Consider the following 18,173-nt stretch of genomic DNA (forward strand, 5'->3'; position numbering starts at 1 on the left):
GCAGTATTATGATCAGAGCGAATTTCCGTGCATTTGCTTTTCTTCATATTTGTCATGAAATAAGGAAGGTGCAGTGAACCATAGAACAGCAACTCGTTGATTCCACTGCCCGCTTTAGGGTAATAGATTCTGAGGTCATACGATATGCCATTGAGGAAAATTAAGTCACCAGAATACGATGAATATATCAATCAAACTCAGTATATTGTAGTGCGTCACCTTCACAAACTCGGAAAACCTATCAATAGTTGCAGCATTATGCCACACGAGTTGACCCCAGCTCAGGTCAAGAGAGTGAGTGTGTGCCGACAACAGGTCCAAAATCAGCATGATATGTGTTTTCGGAAAGGGATTGTACAAAAACAATGGTTAAGCTAAGGCCAATTTCCATAAACGGTCATCAAACAGGTTCATTTCGAGTATAAAGCCATCCTATATGTGTGATGTAACTACGAGGAGGTAATTCACTTCGAGTTCGTTCCTAACAGTCGTACAATCCATACCGACCTTTATTACGAACAATTGGAGCCGGCGTATGTTGCACCACGTCAAAAATATTCTGCATTGGTGAGTCAAAAGTGCGTCCTACTGCAACAGGATAACGCAAAACCACACTCGATTTGAAAAAAACGCAACCAAAAATGCAAGAACTGGATGGTATCAAACTGATGCCACCTGTTGTTAGTCCTGATTTTGCCTCTTTGGATTACTACCTGTTTCGCTCTATAATGCACTTCCTGAAATTACTATGCTTCATCAATCAGCAAGAGGTAAAAGCAGAAATGACCTACTAATTCGCTTCTAAGGACGTGACGTGGTATCGACGAACTGGCAGCCAGGTGGCTGCAGACAGTCCAATACAAGGGGCTGTAGTTTGAATGTTCATCTGCTTTCATTGTTCTGTAATAAATATACATAAATGTTATGTACCAGAATATTGCAAGACTAATACATGAACCTTGAATTAGTTCGGGATTGATATGTAACTTAAATGAGTATATTGACAAAATATGTAGAAATTAACTTGTACTTTATTTTTACATTTTCGAGCTACACATATTTACCAAATAATAATAGTAATACAAAAAAGATATAAGTTTACACACGCATATATTATTAAATTATTTATTCTCTTTTCTTGTACGCTTTCCAGTAGAAATTCATAAACATGTAGAAAAAGAAAAGTGAATTTGGAACATATAGAATTGGAACAATTAGTGGATAGTTGCAGCCATTGAAAAATACCTGGATAGTGTGCACGCCAGTAACGACAAACTGAACCTGGAAAAAGAAAAAGAAAATCCTTAATTATATATATAGGGTGGCCAAAAAGTAGGATACACCTCTGCATTGATCAAGTATATCATTCTAGCTTATAGGTTCATTTACTTCGGCCCTTCCGAGCTTAAAAACACATTAAGAACAAATAATAAAGAAACTAAGTCTACCTGATGGATAACAATAAAAAATGATACAAAATGCGATGAGCAGATCAGCATGGTACTGCATACCTACTTTTGGGCCACCCTGTATATAAATATATATATAATATGAAATTGAGTAAGAAAACGTTTTACAAATAGGGCTTCCCATCGCTATGGCTAGCAAGTACGCTACGCGGGGCCACTCCGACTGTCCAGCAGCCAATGCTTTATTTTAACCATTTACCCAAGAGAGAACCAATCTTCATACACAATTCCATGTTTTTGAAACTTTTGATTAGTGCATTGGATTCACAAGGCATAGTAAAGGTTGGAAACAAACTGCTCTAGTTAGGCGAGATCTCCAGGAGTGGAGAAAGAGACAATGAGTTGAGCCTGATTGATTGGTAGTATTTTCTTTTTCAGCAGAGAGGCTATGTAAGACGAGAAGTACAGTTTAAAATGGGTTTTGATCTACTGTAGTGCATTAGGCGATCTCTGAACCTAAAATCGAAATTGGAATCTCGTAAACCCAAAGTGCAGAAGCTGGACCAGAGGGGAGAGCTTTATAATGTAATAGAAGTAATTATTTGCAACAGTATTTTAATTAAGTACGGTATTTTTGAGTGTATGTGTCCCGAGGTTGCAAAAGTCAAGGATTATAAAAAAAAATCATACTTTGGCTTATATAAGACAGGACAAATTTAATTTTAAATTGTATTGAAAGTTCATTGCAAAGCAGGCGTTACGTTATCTTTGTAATGCTTGGTGCATTAATGTGATTATAATTTTAAAAATTTAACTACTTTCCATAGTTCAGTCATTTCAAGCTAGAGCGCTTTTATCATCTAAGGAAGGCAGAGAGAAACACAATAAGAAAAAAAGAGGAGGGGATGAAGCAGGAGGGTGAGTGTTGTCATACAGTTACGGAATCACGAATAACATCCTTGCAAAACCTTCGATTATGATATTGATGTTTATGTTTGCCTGTCAACACTGACTTTTATCAACGTTCAGGCTACCTCCCGGCTTTCTCCTCTCTCTCTCACTGCGAAGGCGAGAAGCAAACTGTGACGTCACACAGCATTCAGTTGGAAATGATTAGTTTTTATATTAGCTTCTTTCAGATAATATAAACTTAATTGTATTGTATCAATTATAAGGAAAATATTAAATAAAGAATACAACCACCGTTTTAAGAAGAGCTAAATGAATTTATTGACAGAAAAAAAATAGTAAGTAGTTGTTTAATGTCAGCTTAGCAATTTATGTTTGAAGTTGTCAGAATCGATTTTAGCCGATACAAGTACAGTATGCTATTTTGCTAGAAATATGCCACATTACATCAAGTTGTAACATGAAACGATTAATTTAATGTTTTATATATCTTTATAAATTATATATATATATATATATATATATATATATATATATATATATATATATATATATAGGCGTGTATTCAAGGGGAGGGCTATAGGGGCTAGAGCCCCCCCCCCTCCTTGACGCTTAGATATACACTAGATAAAATGGGCTTCAAGCCTACTTTCTTTACACTATATAAAGCGGCAAACTATGGCTTAGCCCCTCCCTTGATCACATTCTGGATCCGCGGATATATATATTTATATATATATATATATATATATATATATATATATATATATATATATATATATATATATATATATATTAGGATGGTCCAAAACATAAAACTAACAGTGGTCGATTGTCCATGAGGCTTATTTGATTCCTTCTGATGTATGCAAAGAACGAACGAAATTTCAGTACAATTAAGTCATATTTACAGTCGCTCCATTTTGTCTTTTTTTCAGTTGTCAAAACTAAAAAAAGTCTCTATTTGTATTCTCAATTTACAAAAACGCTTTCTTCAGTGGAGCGGGAAAATTTGTACGAAGGTTTTCAACCAATCGAAGAATAAAATACTTCTGTTCCTCATCTTTTGTCAAGGCTTCATTATACTTTTGGAGGAAACTTATACCTCTTTCAGTTACAGCATCCACCACAACTTTTGTTTTGATAGTTCTCAAAATTCTTGGGAAAAAATATTATCTCGCCAGTGTTGTGGAGTTTGTTTCAGAACACAGTGAGACTTCTTTTTGCCTTTCTTCCATTAGGATATCACATATCGACAGTGTTCTCTCTGTTACTAGATGAAATCCTCCAAATTAAGTTCTTCGGGTTTCTTTGTCAGCTTAAATCGTTGTGGAATGTTTGGTAACGCTGGCCGCTGCAGACTTTGAACCATCTTTTCCTTTGTTTCTTCTGATACTCTTTCAACAAAAAGTGCTAATCCCCATAAATGTTCAGACAAAAAGCAGATATATCTTGAAAATGATATATTTGCATTACTGGAAATACAGTAGATTCGTCTGGGTAAGTTTTCAGAACTGACAAATAGTTAGCCATTGAGAGGGGCTCGGTTGGCAAGTGGAGCTTCATGAACTATGACTTCTCCTGTCGCCATCTAGTGATCATATTTGTTGAAAGCTACAACTTAGGCCTATATCTATCCAGGTATTAGCACAGCGACTGCTTTAAATTACATTGTATGATAGTATTGACACCTATAACGTAGTATACAGGAATATAATGGGGCGTATACCCATTACCCATTTAATATTTTTATAGTGCAGCATATATTTACCTAAAATTTACGAATCTACAAGTATATACAGAGGTAGGCATACGCTATATTCTTGAAAACAGTCCCATGTATACCTCCCAAAATGTCTAGCATTCCATCATTGGTAATACTACATGAACAAAAGGCTTTAAAATGGAAAGACCTGTAAATATTGAGCAACAGGGCTGAAATTTAGCAGATAAGTAGCTTATGACTAGAGGAAGAAAATAAGCCTTGAGGAGGATTATTTTAAACAAGTTGACTTTTTGCATTTGGTTTTGGACCACCCCAATATACAACTCTTACTTTAACATTCTTCAATGTTGGACAATTTATAGCTATAATACTAAGAAGAATCAGGAAAAGAATTTATGTTGATTCGCTTACCAGCTGTGCCACGGTAATGTATTTTTTCCACCAGAGGTATTTCTGTACTTCAGGTCCTAATGCAGCTAAGAGGTAATACATATACATTATAACATGAATTCCAGAATTAATCATCTGAGTTAAAGTGCCGTGGCCACCTGCAATTATAAACAATTAGCTGAAATACCCGTTCTTCACACGGGGAAAATAGGTTTATTGGAAATATCCCTAACAGCACACTTACATAGCAGACATACGCCTATCATGTTCCCTCAGGTACATGGGAATGTGTCCAGTATGTGCCATATTACTTCTGAGAAAGAAATCACATGGATGGCAAGTGATAGTCACAGTCTATGTCCGCTTCTAGGCACATGTCTGACATGTTCCTGGAGAACGTGCCTAGTATGTTCTAGGTATGTTCCCCATGCCGTAAGTGTCAATGAACCACAAAATTACTCTCCCAAAATATGTTAAATCGCCTTTATGCGTAATGTGTTTACATTAAGGTGAGTCTAAACAACACTTTAAAAAAGCTATATATATATATATATATATATATATACCGTAAATACGCGCGTAATTTTCGCCCTCGCATAATTTTCGCATCCCAATTTTGAAGGGCATTTTCTGTATATTTTATTTTCCTCACGTAATTTGCGCATGCGGAAACTTTTTGTGAAACAGCATTTTTACATAAATCAATTACGGTAGCTAATGAACAGTTGGCAACACAGCAAAGCCATTGTTGTAAGGTAAGAAACCACACGACTTCTTAATCAATTTTTTAATGTTATTTTTCTACAAATTTAGAATTAGATGTTTGTTGTCAATTCTTGCTACAAAGAAAATGTGTCCCGATATTTTCGTGTTATTTTGACTGGGGAAAAAAATTAGATGATGTTCACTGATGTGGCTAATTTTTTTTCCCCGCATAATTTACGCATCCTTGTTTCAAAACAACTTTTTCGTCTAAAAAAGTGCGAAAATTACGCGAGTAAATACGGTATATATATATATATATCGGGCTACCCAAGGGTGGGCGCAAACCATTAACCTTCTGACTACTACCTGCGTGTTCTTCCGACTTGGCCACAGAGGCACTGGAAAGAACATCGCTTGTAGAGGGACTATTGAGGTCTTTGGCATTCGGCTAAACACAGTGCTTCTTTAACCGCATATATTCGACTATAACCGTTTGGGATCAGATAAAATCTGCTCGCCATGTAATTTTATAACAAATTGACGAGTGTCTATTTACTTTACTTCATGGTTCTTCCGTATTCACTTTCAAATGATCGGCGACAGTTGCCATCTAATGAAATTGATGCGTTTATTGCTTCTAGTACACAATCGCTTAGAAAAAAAAGCAACAAATGCACCAAATGTGGGAGATTAATTTAGAACACCTAAATGGCGAATGCCTAGCACATCTTGTGTTGTTAGGGTATCTGAAACAATATGTACCTAAATGACGTACCTAGAAAATGACAGATATATATCCCAAGTGACGAAATAGAAACAAATGGCTGATAGAGTGTGAAACTGAGCCAGGTATATAAATGCTATATTTGTGGTACATAGTTGCAAATATCAATTAGGTGTAACAAGTACCTAAAACTGTAGGTAGCTGAAGTACATACTTAGCACATGAATATCATATGTGCCAAACGTCGGGTACCTAAAAAGTAGCTGGGACACCTAAATGGCACATGCCTAGCACATCTTGTGCTGTTAGGGATTTGAATCCCCTGTCCCCGTTGAATATTTATTTCAATGAAAGTATAAATGATAAAAATACAGAAGATACTCTACTTTCGAGATAAATATTGAAACAGCCTACCCAGAGAATACGCCTTTAATCAAATTGAAATAAATAAAAATAAAACAGCTTGAAGTAAGTACTATCTTCCAAAAGTCTTTCAAACGGGAAAGATGTTTTCATGACCCCAAAAACCATGAATTTGACATAAATCTCAGTCATTTTGACATTTTTTTCATCTCGCTCTCCCTTTCACAACCTCTGCCGATGGGGATGAACTTGGACTTAAAGGCATGGGGTGCGTCACTATTCATTTCAGCGGCCGTGAAAACTATGGATTACACACTTTTATCAGTAGTTTTCACTATTTTTACACGTTACTCTTTCCAATTCCCACTCTTTGGGATGTCTTACTTCCACAGTACTTTTTCCAGATTGAAAGCAATATGTCTGTCAAGTTTGGTTAATATTGTTCAAAAATAAGAGAGAGTTTATATCAGTGGATAAGTAATATAAAGCTTAACAAAGTGAGGTGTTTTAAGAGTAAATTCTGCACTGTTTTCCAGAAAATCAGAAGAAACAATTATGGTGCCAAAAATGTCGTTTGTTGCCAGTAATAATTGATAGCTTTAATTTTTTTTTTTTTTTTTTTTTTTTTTTTTTTTTTTTTTTACATTTGTTTATCAACCATATACATTGACGGTTTTAGGATTCGTGAATAAGAGTGTACGATAAGCAAAACAACGCCACCTGTCTATTTATACAGAATAAAAATTGATTATACAGTTTCACGCTATCTTTCATGTATTACAAAACCTTTACCAAATGACATGACTAATGTACGTACAATTTACTGTAGAAAAGAAAGCAAGTGCAGAAACAAACCTACTTTTGCGTAAGCACGTAATCTATTTTTATTCACATTGCTTTTCAAGAATTTTAAAATTTCCTGATTTTCCATTGGTAGATTGCATAACAAAATTTGAACATACATTATTCTTCTTGTAAATTCTAACAATTTTATATGTAGTATATTTGCTTTTTATGTATTTTTTTAATAATATAACTTTAAAAATACAATACAATTAACATAACTTTTCTGAATTATGGTTTGTGCATACAACACTAGTAAAAAGGATATTTCTAACGAAACTACTAATACACCTATCTTGTTAATTTCTTTTCTACTTGTTATAGCCTAACAGAACACAGTATCTGATACGAGTTATAACATGCAATATTTTTTTCAGTATGTGCTCCGGAAGACGACAGTTCACTTATGATCGAATATCATTCCTAAATCATTCATTTCCGTCTTCCTTTCCAAAATAACTATTACCACGGGTAAAAGTGAGGGGGACGCCATCACCCTACCTCGAAAATATACGTACGGCGTCTCCCCAGTTCCTAAAAAAATTACAATGCGCAAAGATAGGCAGGGGTAACGGCGTGCGTCATGCTACTTGCCGTCCAATCACCTTTTGACATCTATTTTTAGCCCTGACTATTACCGTCTGTTAAATCTTCCTTCCTCGTGTGCCAATGGTGCCATAAAGTTTATTTAAATGTTCATCTTTTTTTATTGAAATATTTGCGCATGTTAAAGATAGTACTAAGATTTTCAGTTGATTTTACAAACGAAATGAAATCTTTCAGTTTAACGTTGCACGATTATGGCCTTGAAATTAAGGAAACGATGATCAAAGCAAGTGAATGATGATGGAATGTGAACGTGGAAGAAATTGGAGTACCCGGAGTAAACTCGTGGACACGATGTTGTACACCACAAACTTACTTGGCCAAGGATCGAAGCAGGGACTCGCGCACCAGAGGTAAGCGATCTACCAGTGAGCCACCGTGTCCCTCCCCCTGTTGAATTTACAATACAAGCCTATGATGAGAGCCGTACGATTTGAATCTATCACTGCAATCCGAAATATCAATATTTCTGCACCTGTTAACATTTCGGTTTATGTTCTTCCATGTCGGTCCAGCAGCGTTTGTGAAACAAGAGGTAGGCCGTAATATCATACCTCCCTGGAGCCGTTAGTGACTATATATGCAAGAACAAATACATTGTGAAATAGCACGTTGTGACTACTGTTGTTCATCTTTTTCTAATATTGACATTCGTACTCCTAACAGCGACTCACATACTTCTACCAGTGACGTAAATACTACTTGTAAATAAATAAAAATAAAAATAATATTTTATATTTTCCTACAGTGAAAGTTTTCAGCGAACTCTGAATTCTCTATGTCTGTTTGTGTGTGTGTCCGTCCGTCTGTCTGTTATTGTAATTTATTTATTTATTTATTTATTTTATTTTATTTTTTTTGCAATTTTGAGCCCTCCATTCGATAGAGCATTAAAAACTATGAAATGTTTCGCGTCACTCTTACCGTACCCAAGATATTGGCCAAAAAATGGCTGATTTTTCGGATATTCAATGAGACATATCTCTGGAACCGTAAGTTGACTTACGATTCTTGAGATATGGCTCCTTAAATCTCAAAAAAAAAAAAAAAAAAAACGGAAATATTTTCTGGTCAATATCTCGAGAACGGTAAGTCATAGAGAGACCAATACCTAAGGAGATGGCGAATTTCTCCAGTGGCCACCAGATTAATATCGGTACCAAAATGTTTACCATCTTCTTAGGTATTGATTAACACCAATATCATCTCTTTATGACTTACCGTTCTTGAGATATTGACCAGAAAATAGTTCCGTGTTTTAGATTTTTAAGGAGCCATATCTCGGGAATCGTAAGTCATAGAGAGATGATTTTTTGCGAGAAAGAGAAGGTATGGATAAAAAGATTTACTTTTACATCTAGGAACAATCCTGCAGTTATCCTTCCGCTCCATCTCTCTATTCTTTTTAAGTTCGTTCTGGCGATGCTCTTGAAGCATTCTCAATGTTTTTTTTTCTTTCTTCTCAAAATTAAATGAAATGAAATCTTTAAGTTTTACGTCCCACGGTTATGCCGGTTAGGCTAAATGAGACGGTGATGATGAGTAATGAATGAAATGGTGGAATGAAGAAAGTGGGAGAAAACGGGAGAACCCCGAGAAAACCCACGCACACGGTGTTTGTCCACCACAAAGTTTTCAAAATTAAATACAGAAAGTGAGTTGCATCTTACACCCTGGCAAATATGGTATATTAAACACTGAAGCGATATTTTCATAACACTTCTGTCGTGTAGATCTCGATTGCATCTAAACAGCACAGAAAATTTGCAGCATAAAAAAATACTAATTAAATATTATATTTCTACTAGTCTGAAATTAAGGAAGAAATGCATAACGTACCTGGTACAAGCTTCACTACTATCCACGCCATATTCAAAGAGTATACATGATGATAAATGTGAAGGAACGATGCTTGGTTTGACTTTTTTCGTAGAATAAAAAATACCTATGAAACAAAAGAAGTATAAAGTAATAAATAAGTATGATATTTTTAGTTTTTTTCCCTATTTAATAACACCTAGCTATGTTCTGAGTGGGACTGAACCCCCCCGCCAAAAAAAAAAAAGTTGCGATCGCTGTCATAGTCCCTGAAATCGCTAGACCTTGTCAGACTGTTGGTTTTAATTTAGATTTCCATCTAGTGTATATCAAATTTTAGGAAGAAAAACTGATAATGTAAAACAAAGTGATGAGATGCACTCAGTATGCATAACATCATTTTTAATGTTTTTGTCCGCAATATTTTGTATTATTACAATAGTTACGTTATTTTCTCCAAATTCAATATAAAACTTCATATATATTACGCGTAAATCTCTTTACAATAGTCATGAGATAGGATATTTCGGACAGGCTACCTTGCAGAAAATTGTCTTGGGGGGAAGGGAATTAAAATGTGAGGGGGCTTTACAGAGACAATATTTTGGTAGATTGGGATTCGCAATTTATTTTTGCATAGCCCCAAACTGATTAGTTCTTAGCTAACTCCAAGGGGGTGGGGTAAAGCTTTCCCCTTGAAAGAATGAATGTCTTGAAGAAACACCGATCTTGGACATCGTTAAGCACATTTTTTTCATTGTATTTGAGCTTTTATTGTGCATTAAAAAGTAAACATTTATTGTGTTTTTTCTTAGGAAACTAAACAGCTTTTAATTAACTAGATGCTTCTGTCTTTTATTTTTTTTTTAAGAAATTAAATTTTTAAATTAACGTTCAACGTTTATGCCCCTTAGGGCTAAAGGAGACAGATTATAATAGAAGTTAAGGATTAAGAATTGATGAAATGATGGAATGAGAATGTGAAAAAAAAACTGGAGAACCCTGAGAAACTCCACGAACATGATGTTGTCCACCTCAAACACATTTGACCTGGAATCGAACCAGAAAACCCCAGCACCAGAGCTGAATGTTCTACCATGTCCCCATGATTTATTTCAAATCAGTTAGGTCAATATGAGTTAATTTGTCCTGTTGACACATTGGCATGTAATATGGAGTTGCTGTATAATAATCCGTGTCTTTTTTTCTTATTTCTTGTATACTTTGTTATATTGTTTCAATATCTGTATCCATTGGCGTATTTAAGGGGGGCTTCCGAGCTTAAGCCCTCCCCGAAATTTTATTTAATTTTTTTTAATTAAATGAAATATCTTGTAGAATTTTCATATTTCCAAGGAAAAAGTTAGCAAAGCGCCCCCCTGAAACAAAATCGTAAATATGCCACTGTCTGTATCTGAAACATTTATAAATAAATAAAATAAATTCAGTGGTGGCGCAGATAGATAGTACATGGATTGCAAAATTGCGATTGAACTTCATGAACAGTCATCATTCATACATTGATATTCAAGAACAGAAGAAAGCGCTAAATTTGAAATTAAAACGCTGTTGAAATCAGCGGCGTAGCGTAAGAGAACGCCGGTATGTCCGGCGTCCCCTATTAATAAGAAAAAATACGTATTTCATTGTATATAAATTGTTTGCTTATAATTATCACAATTATTTCCACTGCAATCTTCTGGATGTGCTCTCTCGCCTTACTTTGATAAGCGGAACCTACGCATGCGCGTCACTCAGATGCACATTTTCTATCTTTCCTCTTGTCGTATGCTATGTTCCTTGGGCATCCAGGCCTACTGCAAGAAACGGGGTTTTCGTCTGCTTTCTGTGGAGTGCGCATGCGCAACTACTTGCTGTCTTAACTCCCTTCACCCCTTGCAACTCTACATTTTGCTTTAGTTATACGCTGGCATAACTTCAAGTATTTCCAACTCTATCTATTTTGAACTAAGCTATAGTTTCTGTACAGAACGTACGAGCGCTAACGTCAAGGAAAGAGAACAAAACAGAAATGGCTAGTTCAACGCCTTTTTGAAGCATGTCGGTTATGTAAATAATAGTGTAAAAATAGTTATGCTTTAATCGTAATTAAATGCATCGTAATTAAAGGCAAACAATCTTCATCATAAATACATAGTATGTCCAGTGGCGTGGCCAGAAACTCTTTGAGGGAGCTCACACACACAAGCATAAATATAAAGCATTCTGTAGAATCACGGTCACCGATCTGGTAGACCAAGAGAGCCAGCATTCTCGCCCTTCGCAAAGATTGCTTGGGCCCTTCAGTCATTAGCACATATCCCGAGGAGATGAGGGGGGACATGTCCCCTCCACCCGATTTGAAATTGTGATGATTTGTATCCGAATGCCACAAAGGAAAGTGGGATGAAATTGTTTCCCTTGACTTGTTTCATTTTAAAAAAGAATCGTGTTTTTTTTTAATATTTCATTATCATTTATTATTGTTAGTCTATTTTCAACTATTTGTTTAATTCCTGTAACGATTCCTATAATGCTATTGTGATCATCATAATTTTGCTCAAATAAGAGTATTGTTGCGCCATACATAGTTGATTTTCTTTCATAGTTTTGGGTACAAAACAAGTGTCCTAAAATTTTAATGTGGATCATTGTGGATGCGTAAATAGAAACATATCAATTATAAATATGCATGTATTCAGATTTCATTATGTGTTCACGACACTTGATACGTATCACAATTTTATCTACATCGCCTGGTATATAATATACAACAGGTTCACCTCAGAAATCAGATTCATCTACCGTAATATGAGTTTCATCACCCCTCCCCCCAGAGTAAGCCTCAAATATGCCCTCTTCCCTCAAATCTGCCCTCCTGCAAATGTTGAAGACAACTCTGATCCTCCACAGCATTGTTTTTCAACTTCATAAATATTTTGAACATAGCTTTAAAAAATGGGAACGGTCTCACCCGTTCCCCGAATGTTGAAGACAGATTTGCGCCCCTGCCTTCAGTATCTGGATATTTGACAACGAAATACATACTCAGAAACAGGCCCGCAGAGTTGGTTTAAGTGTTTTCTATTTACATCTTCAAATGATATACGTATACACTCAGGCCCATATTCACGAATGGTCGTCTGAGTTTCGGACTCAAGATGACAAATTTCTAGGGGTGACTTTTTAAAGAACGAGATTGAAGTATGGTATGCGGAGAAAGAAGCTGCCCACGAGAAAGAAATAAAGGGAACTATACTGGAAACAATGTTCATACAACAGCGGGGCCGAGTTTTCTTGTCACACGGTAGTGGTGAGAAGCTGAGACAATTGTTCATTGGCTTCTGACGTAATCCACGCATTTGCTTCTGTATGCCCCACTAGGCCACCAATTAGGGGGCCTCCCCCCTAAATTTTTTACAACCCTATATTTCCATCAGTATAGCTATGTATTGCTGATTTTACTAGTATTGTATCGCACAAGTGACTAACTTTGGCATCCCCATTTCGGAATACCACGCTACGCTACTGGTTGAAATACAAAAGAAATGTTGAGTACATTTTGTTAGTTAAGAAGAAGTAAGAATAAATGTTTTAGTTGATAGGTTGGTGAGTTAACGCTCCTCTCAGCACTGAGACTATTGTCAGAGGTGGTATCAGAACACTACATTACAATACAATAATAATAATAAGTAAGAAACGCTGAAAAGAGGAAAAGTAACATAAAACATAAAGGAGATAAAAATTAATTAACCAGGAATAATCCATTGCCAACGTTGTAAAAATTGTCAAACTCCCTATCTATGTAAAACAAGCAAAGAAAAGCTAGGAACAGCAGTCTTAAAATTACATTTTACCTTCATGTTGCCAAAGTTAATGGTTAAAAACACTTAGCCGAATCTCATGAAATTCTTTGATTAATACAGTAAGCCTAATTTTATATACTTAAAGAAAAATTTAACATTTCCAATACAGAGGAACTAAAAAATCATGGAATTTCTTATGCTCTGATTTACTACTTTAAAACTTTCGTTTCGTAAACAGTAATTACTGATATATACAGTACATAATCTAGTATTTTTTCCATGCATACTTTGTCAAAATCTTTAATACTCTCCAAACCCCAATATAATCACTCCAATATTCATAGCTATGTGAATAGTAGCTTATTTTTAATTTTAAACATAGAAGTCGTATAACATATTTTAAAATAATAACAATAATATAATTTTTTAAAGCAATTTTTCACCCGAAATTTAAGTTCTTACATTTCCCGTTTAACGAATTTTTCTGTTCAACGGTTTGGCGACATTGTTTAAAGTTTTATACTAATTTTACAAATAAACTTACTGTGTCCAGGAGATCTGTAATTTTAACCATGAAATATACCCAAACTGCTCGTGCCATCTGAAATAAAAATAATTATTCTGAAGATTAGTCATAATTGTTTGCTATACATTTCTGAATCGTTTCTCTACCTTATATTAAGGGTCTTTCAATATAGGAGGCAGAATGGTAGCTAGGCCTATTTTTACTGATAATAAAGTGAAAACGGAAAACATCAATACATTGATTGGTTATTGATACTCACATTAACACAAACATGTGTGTGCTTAAAGTGTTTTTAGATCGCCTATTGTAAATAGTAAGTTCCAAGTGACTGATGTATGATGTAAGAGGACCCTTCTATAGTATGAGAAATAGCAGAGAAATAATACTTAAGGATCTTCACTACAGCGAAACTAAACTACCGCTAATTTTAGAGTTTTTCTGTAATATCCTCAAAACAAATAAAAATACTAGACAAGCAGAAACGTAGTGAACTAGACAATACGATTTTGCATGTAATATCGTTATCACAACTCATTTATTAGCGATTTAGGATAATAAAGCATCATTTTAGAAAATAATGCATAAAGCATAATTTAAAATATATAGCACAATTTTTGGAAAATTCTGTTTAACTGCAAGTTTAGCATACTATATTAATACTTTTTAAAACCAATGTTTACAAAGCAAAATCATTGAGAACATAACAATGCAACAATGAAAAGCTAATTTTTATTTCTGTAAACTTTTCGGTGTAATCCTTTGATGTGGAGGGAAAAAAAGGAAATGAAGAAAACTTTCCGCCAACAATGAATACCCAAGAACTCCACACTATATTGTTATGTGTACCTCTTGAACTTGAGCACTTCCTGTAATTTTTAGTGTTATCTTTTACTTTCCCTTTCTGTATATATGCACCTCTAAGGCGTATGCAAGTGAAACAAAAATTGACTCGAGTCAAGCATACTGTATCTCTTTACAATGCATTAAGTAGAAATTTCATTAAATATGAAACAAACTGGTTGCATAAAATATTAATAAATAGATCAAGATATTTAGAATATTTAATGTATAGTAAATATTTCTTTTACATTATACACGATTAATATAAAACAATGAAGCATAATTACACAAAAATAAAGCATGATGTGTGTTGCTCTAGTGATTACTAATCAGAGAGCGCTGAATACGGCATGATCGTCATCTGTTTGTTTTCTGTACGGGTAGGAATGGAGCCCTTCACGGCGGAACAGCGTGTTATCATAGTGAAAACTTACTACAAATGTGATGAACGTTGTACAGAAACTATTCGCAAAGTCAGATAATGATCATGCGCTATTCGGAAATCCGTGACTATTAACAAGAAACGGATATGCACGTGTCATTCGGACATCCGAGTCAAACCTAATCCATTCGATAAACATAAAAAAAGAAGATATATTCATGCAAAAATTGTTAGGTGCCATGGACAACGGAGTAAGTCTGTGGGGCCCATTAATCCTGTTAGTATAAAGCAAATCGTAGACTCGCAGTGAAATAGCTATTGCATCAACACTGTTCATTGAAATGTCATGGTTTATAGTTCATTCTCTTCAGCATGAAACAAGCTTTCTAGAGGTGTTATGTATTGGGACCCATAACATACTTGAACAGGGAAAAATCCCTCCAGAAATCCCGCCCATAAACTTTGAATCCCTCTGAAATAGCCCCACTCTGAAGAGCACGCTTGCTCCTCATACCTATTTTGTCTATCAACACAAAACTTGGTATACACATTTATTATACCCTATAGTATTTTTCGAGATACAATTGGTTTGTGTGCTTTTAACCGGGGCCACTCCAGAGGGATTCAAATTTTATGGGCGGGATTTCTGGAGGGAATTTTTCCGACATTCTCTTAATTTTTCCTGTTCAAGTATGTTATGAGAACCAATACATAGCACCTCTGTAAAGCTTGTTTCATGCTGAACAATAAGAATCAACTATAAACCATGACTTTCCAATCAACAGTGGTGCTGCAATAGCAATTTCACTGCGAGTCTACGATTTTCTTTATATTAACAATGGGCCCGAGGGACTTACTCCGTTGTCCATGGCATCTAATTTTTTGTGCATGAACATGTCTTTGTTATGTTTATCGAATGGACTAGGTTTGATTTGGATGTCCGGATAACACGTTCATGTCCTTTCCTTGTAAGCACAAAGTTTACAGGTGAAAATCGTGTAATTATCAGTGCAGCCAAATTACTGGAACAGAAATGGCAGGCATTTCAAAAGTTGAGTTCTTCATGAGACACCCTTTATTTAGTCATAAATCCTTCTACAGTATATCTGCAAAACTATTGACAACACTATCGACAAAACTTTTGTTTCCCTGCTACCATTGTTTTTTCTGGGCTCCTGATTTACTGCCTGATGCTTTGTCCCTTTCGCGTGATTTATATAGAAGAGCAATAAACTGTGACGTCACAGAGCATTTAGTTGGAAATGACTGGAATATAGGAATGCGTTGAGCTTTACTAGTTTACTTGCGTTACGTGTTTCATAGTGAGAATAATCAACAGCAAGTTATTTAGTTTTGAAGTAAAAGTGTTATTTAATGGGATTATTGTTATTAACTGTGCTGCTGCGGCAATAGCGGGTTCACATGTGGTGCGAGTGGTCCTGGATTCGATTTCCAGTTGGAACACTAGATTGATAGTGTAACAGCTTTTCAGGCCAGCCATTCTGACTGAGATTTTTCCTTAGTTTTCCTTAAAATCACACTAGAAAATGCCAAGATGATACCTAACATATAGGTCCCAGACCATTTCCTTTCTTCCACGGGAAGTGTGTTTGCCGAGAGACGTCATTCCTGATACGTGACGGGCTAAAGATAGATTTGCCATATGTCCTTATTTTGTACGGACTGTTTGTATTTTTGAGTCCGTGTCCGTGTCCATATCGTAGAAAGCATGAGTTGATTTTGAGTTTAACGTCCCGTTCAGAAGCGAGGCTATATGAGATGTGGACCTACTGATTAACGTGGAATCCGAACCACATGAGCTCCCGCCGGGAATCGAACCCGGGCCTCCCACGCCAAAGGCGCGTACGCTAACCGCTTAGCCACGGAGGAGCTCTCGTAGAAAGCATGAAATACGATAATGTCCGTATTTGACAGCTTTTGGAGCTGCCCGAAAATTTCCGACTTGGGAATCACTAAAATCTCGGGCTAAAAGGATTGCGTTTTCATCATATAACTGATATTTTAGTTATACTATTAATAAAGTAGGTTAGGTTTTTGAAAACTGTCTCATTTTCCATTCCACGGTTCTTTTGGTTAGATTTAATATGCGTAATTTAATGGATTGATTTATTATATTTGTGTTAATGAAAAAAAATGTAAAACATGTTCGTTTCCAATAGTGTTTCAAGTATTACAGTAAACAATTGTGTGATAACCTAAAAAGCTGATTTTTAGGTAAGAAATTTCAAAATACAAGATGTGGCTATTAATATCCAGGACTGACGTCGCAGCATGAAACTGATCACTCGCCCGAGAGATGCGCTGCTGGTATCCGGAAGGTAGTAGATCTGCACATGCTTCCCGAAGCGGGCACCACTAGTGCCAGTTAGAAACAAGAGGTTGGCTGGGAAAGATGCGTGGAAACGGTACCTGTTGTCGAAGTCGTAAAGTGGTGTTGTTGAAGTTCAGAAATGGAGCAAAGGGTGAACATCAAATTCTGCTTCAAAGTGGGCAAAAGTGCGACAAAAACATATGCAATGTTGAAGCAAGTGTATGGTGAGCAAGCATTATGCCGTTCCCGCATATTTGTATGGTATGGACGTTTTCGGGACGGGCGCGAAAGTGTTGAAGATGACGCCCACACCGGAAGGCCAATTTCCGTGCGTACGCTTGAAACAATTGAGAAAGTTTGCGAGCTTGTAACATCGAATCGGCGACTGACTATTCGAATACTGGTCAGTGCACTTAACATCGACAAAGAAATGGTTCTCCAAGACATAGGGAAACGCAAGGTGTGTTCCAGATTTGTTCCGCACTGTTTATCGGACGAACAAAAGCAACTCAGAATGGACGCGTGTGGTGAACTCATCGACAACGCTGACCCTGCTTTCCTGGATTCGATAATAACGGGTGACGAACCATGGTGCTACCAATACGACCCTGAAACCAAGAGACAGAGCGCAGAATGGTGGTCTCCTAGCTCCTCTAAACAGAAAAAAATTCGATTCCAAATATCAAAGGTCAAAGCCATGTTAATCGGTTTCTTCGATAGTGAAGGACTTATTCATCATGAATTTGTTCCAACTGGCACGACTGTTACAGGACAGTAGTACCTATTACGCAGAA

General features: G+C 36.0%; 1 protein-coding gene across 7 annotated transcripts in view; it reads right to left on the reverse strand.

The window, feature by feature from the left end:
- Positions 1-1,011: 1,011 nt before the first annotated feature.
- LOC145673166 (very long chain fatty acid elongase 7-like) overlaps positions 1,012-18,173 on the reverse strand; it is a 160,298-nt gene continuing 143,136 nt past the window's right edge. For all 7 annotated transcript variants that reach the window (XM_081742609.1, XM_081742603.1, XM_081742607.1 and 4 more), the window contains 4 exons: positions 13,844-13,900; positions 9,515-9,620; positions 4,456-4,592; positions 1,012-1,281 (listed from right to left, as the gene is read on the reverse strand). In XM_081742609.1, coding sequence (XP_081598735.1) covers positions 1,126-1,281; positions 4,456-4,592; positions 9,515-9,620; positions 13,844-13,900 — 456 coding nt within the window. In that variant the 3' untranslated portion in view covers positions 1,012-1,125. The remainder of the gene's footprint in view (positions 1,282-4,455; positions 4,593-9,514; positions 9,621-13,843; positions 13,901-18,173) is intronic.

This window comes from Thermobia domestica, chromosome 16, assembly GCF_964235325.1.
Source record: "Thermobia domestica chromosome 16, izTheDome1.hap1.1, whole genome shotgun sequence".
Lineage (NCBI taxonomy): Eukaryota > Metazoa > Arthropoda > Insecta > Zygentoma > Lepismatidae > Thermobia > Thermobia domestica.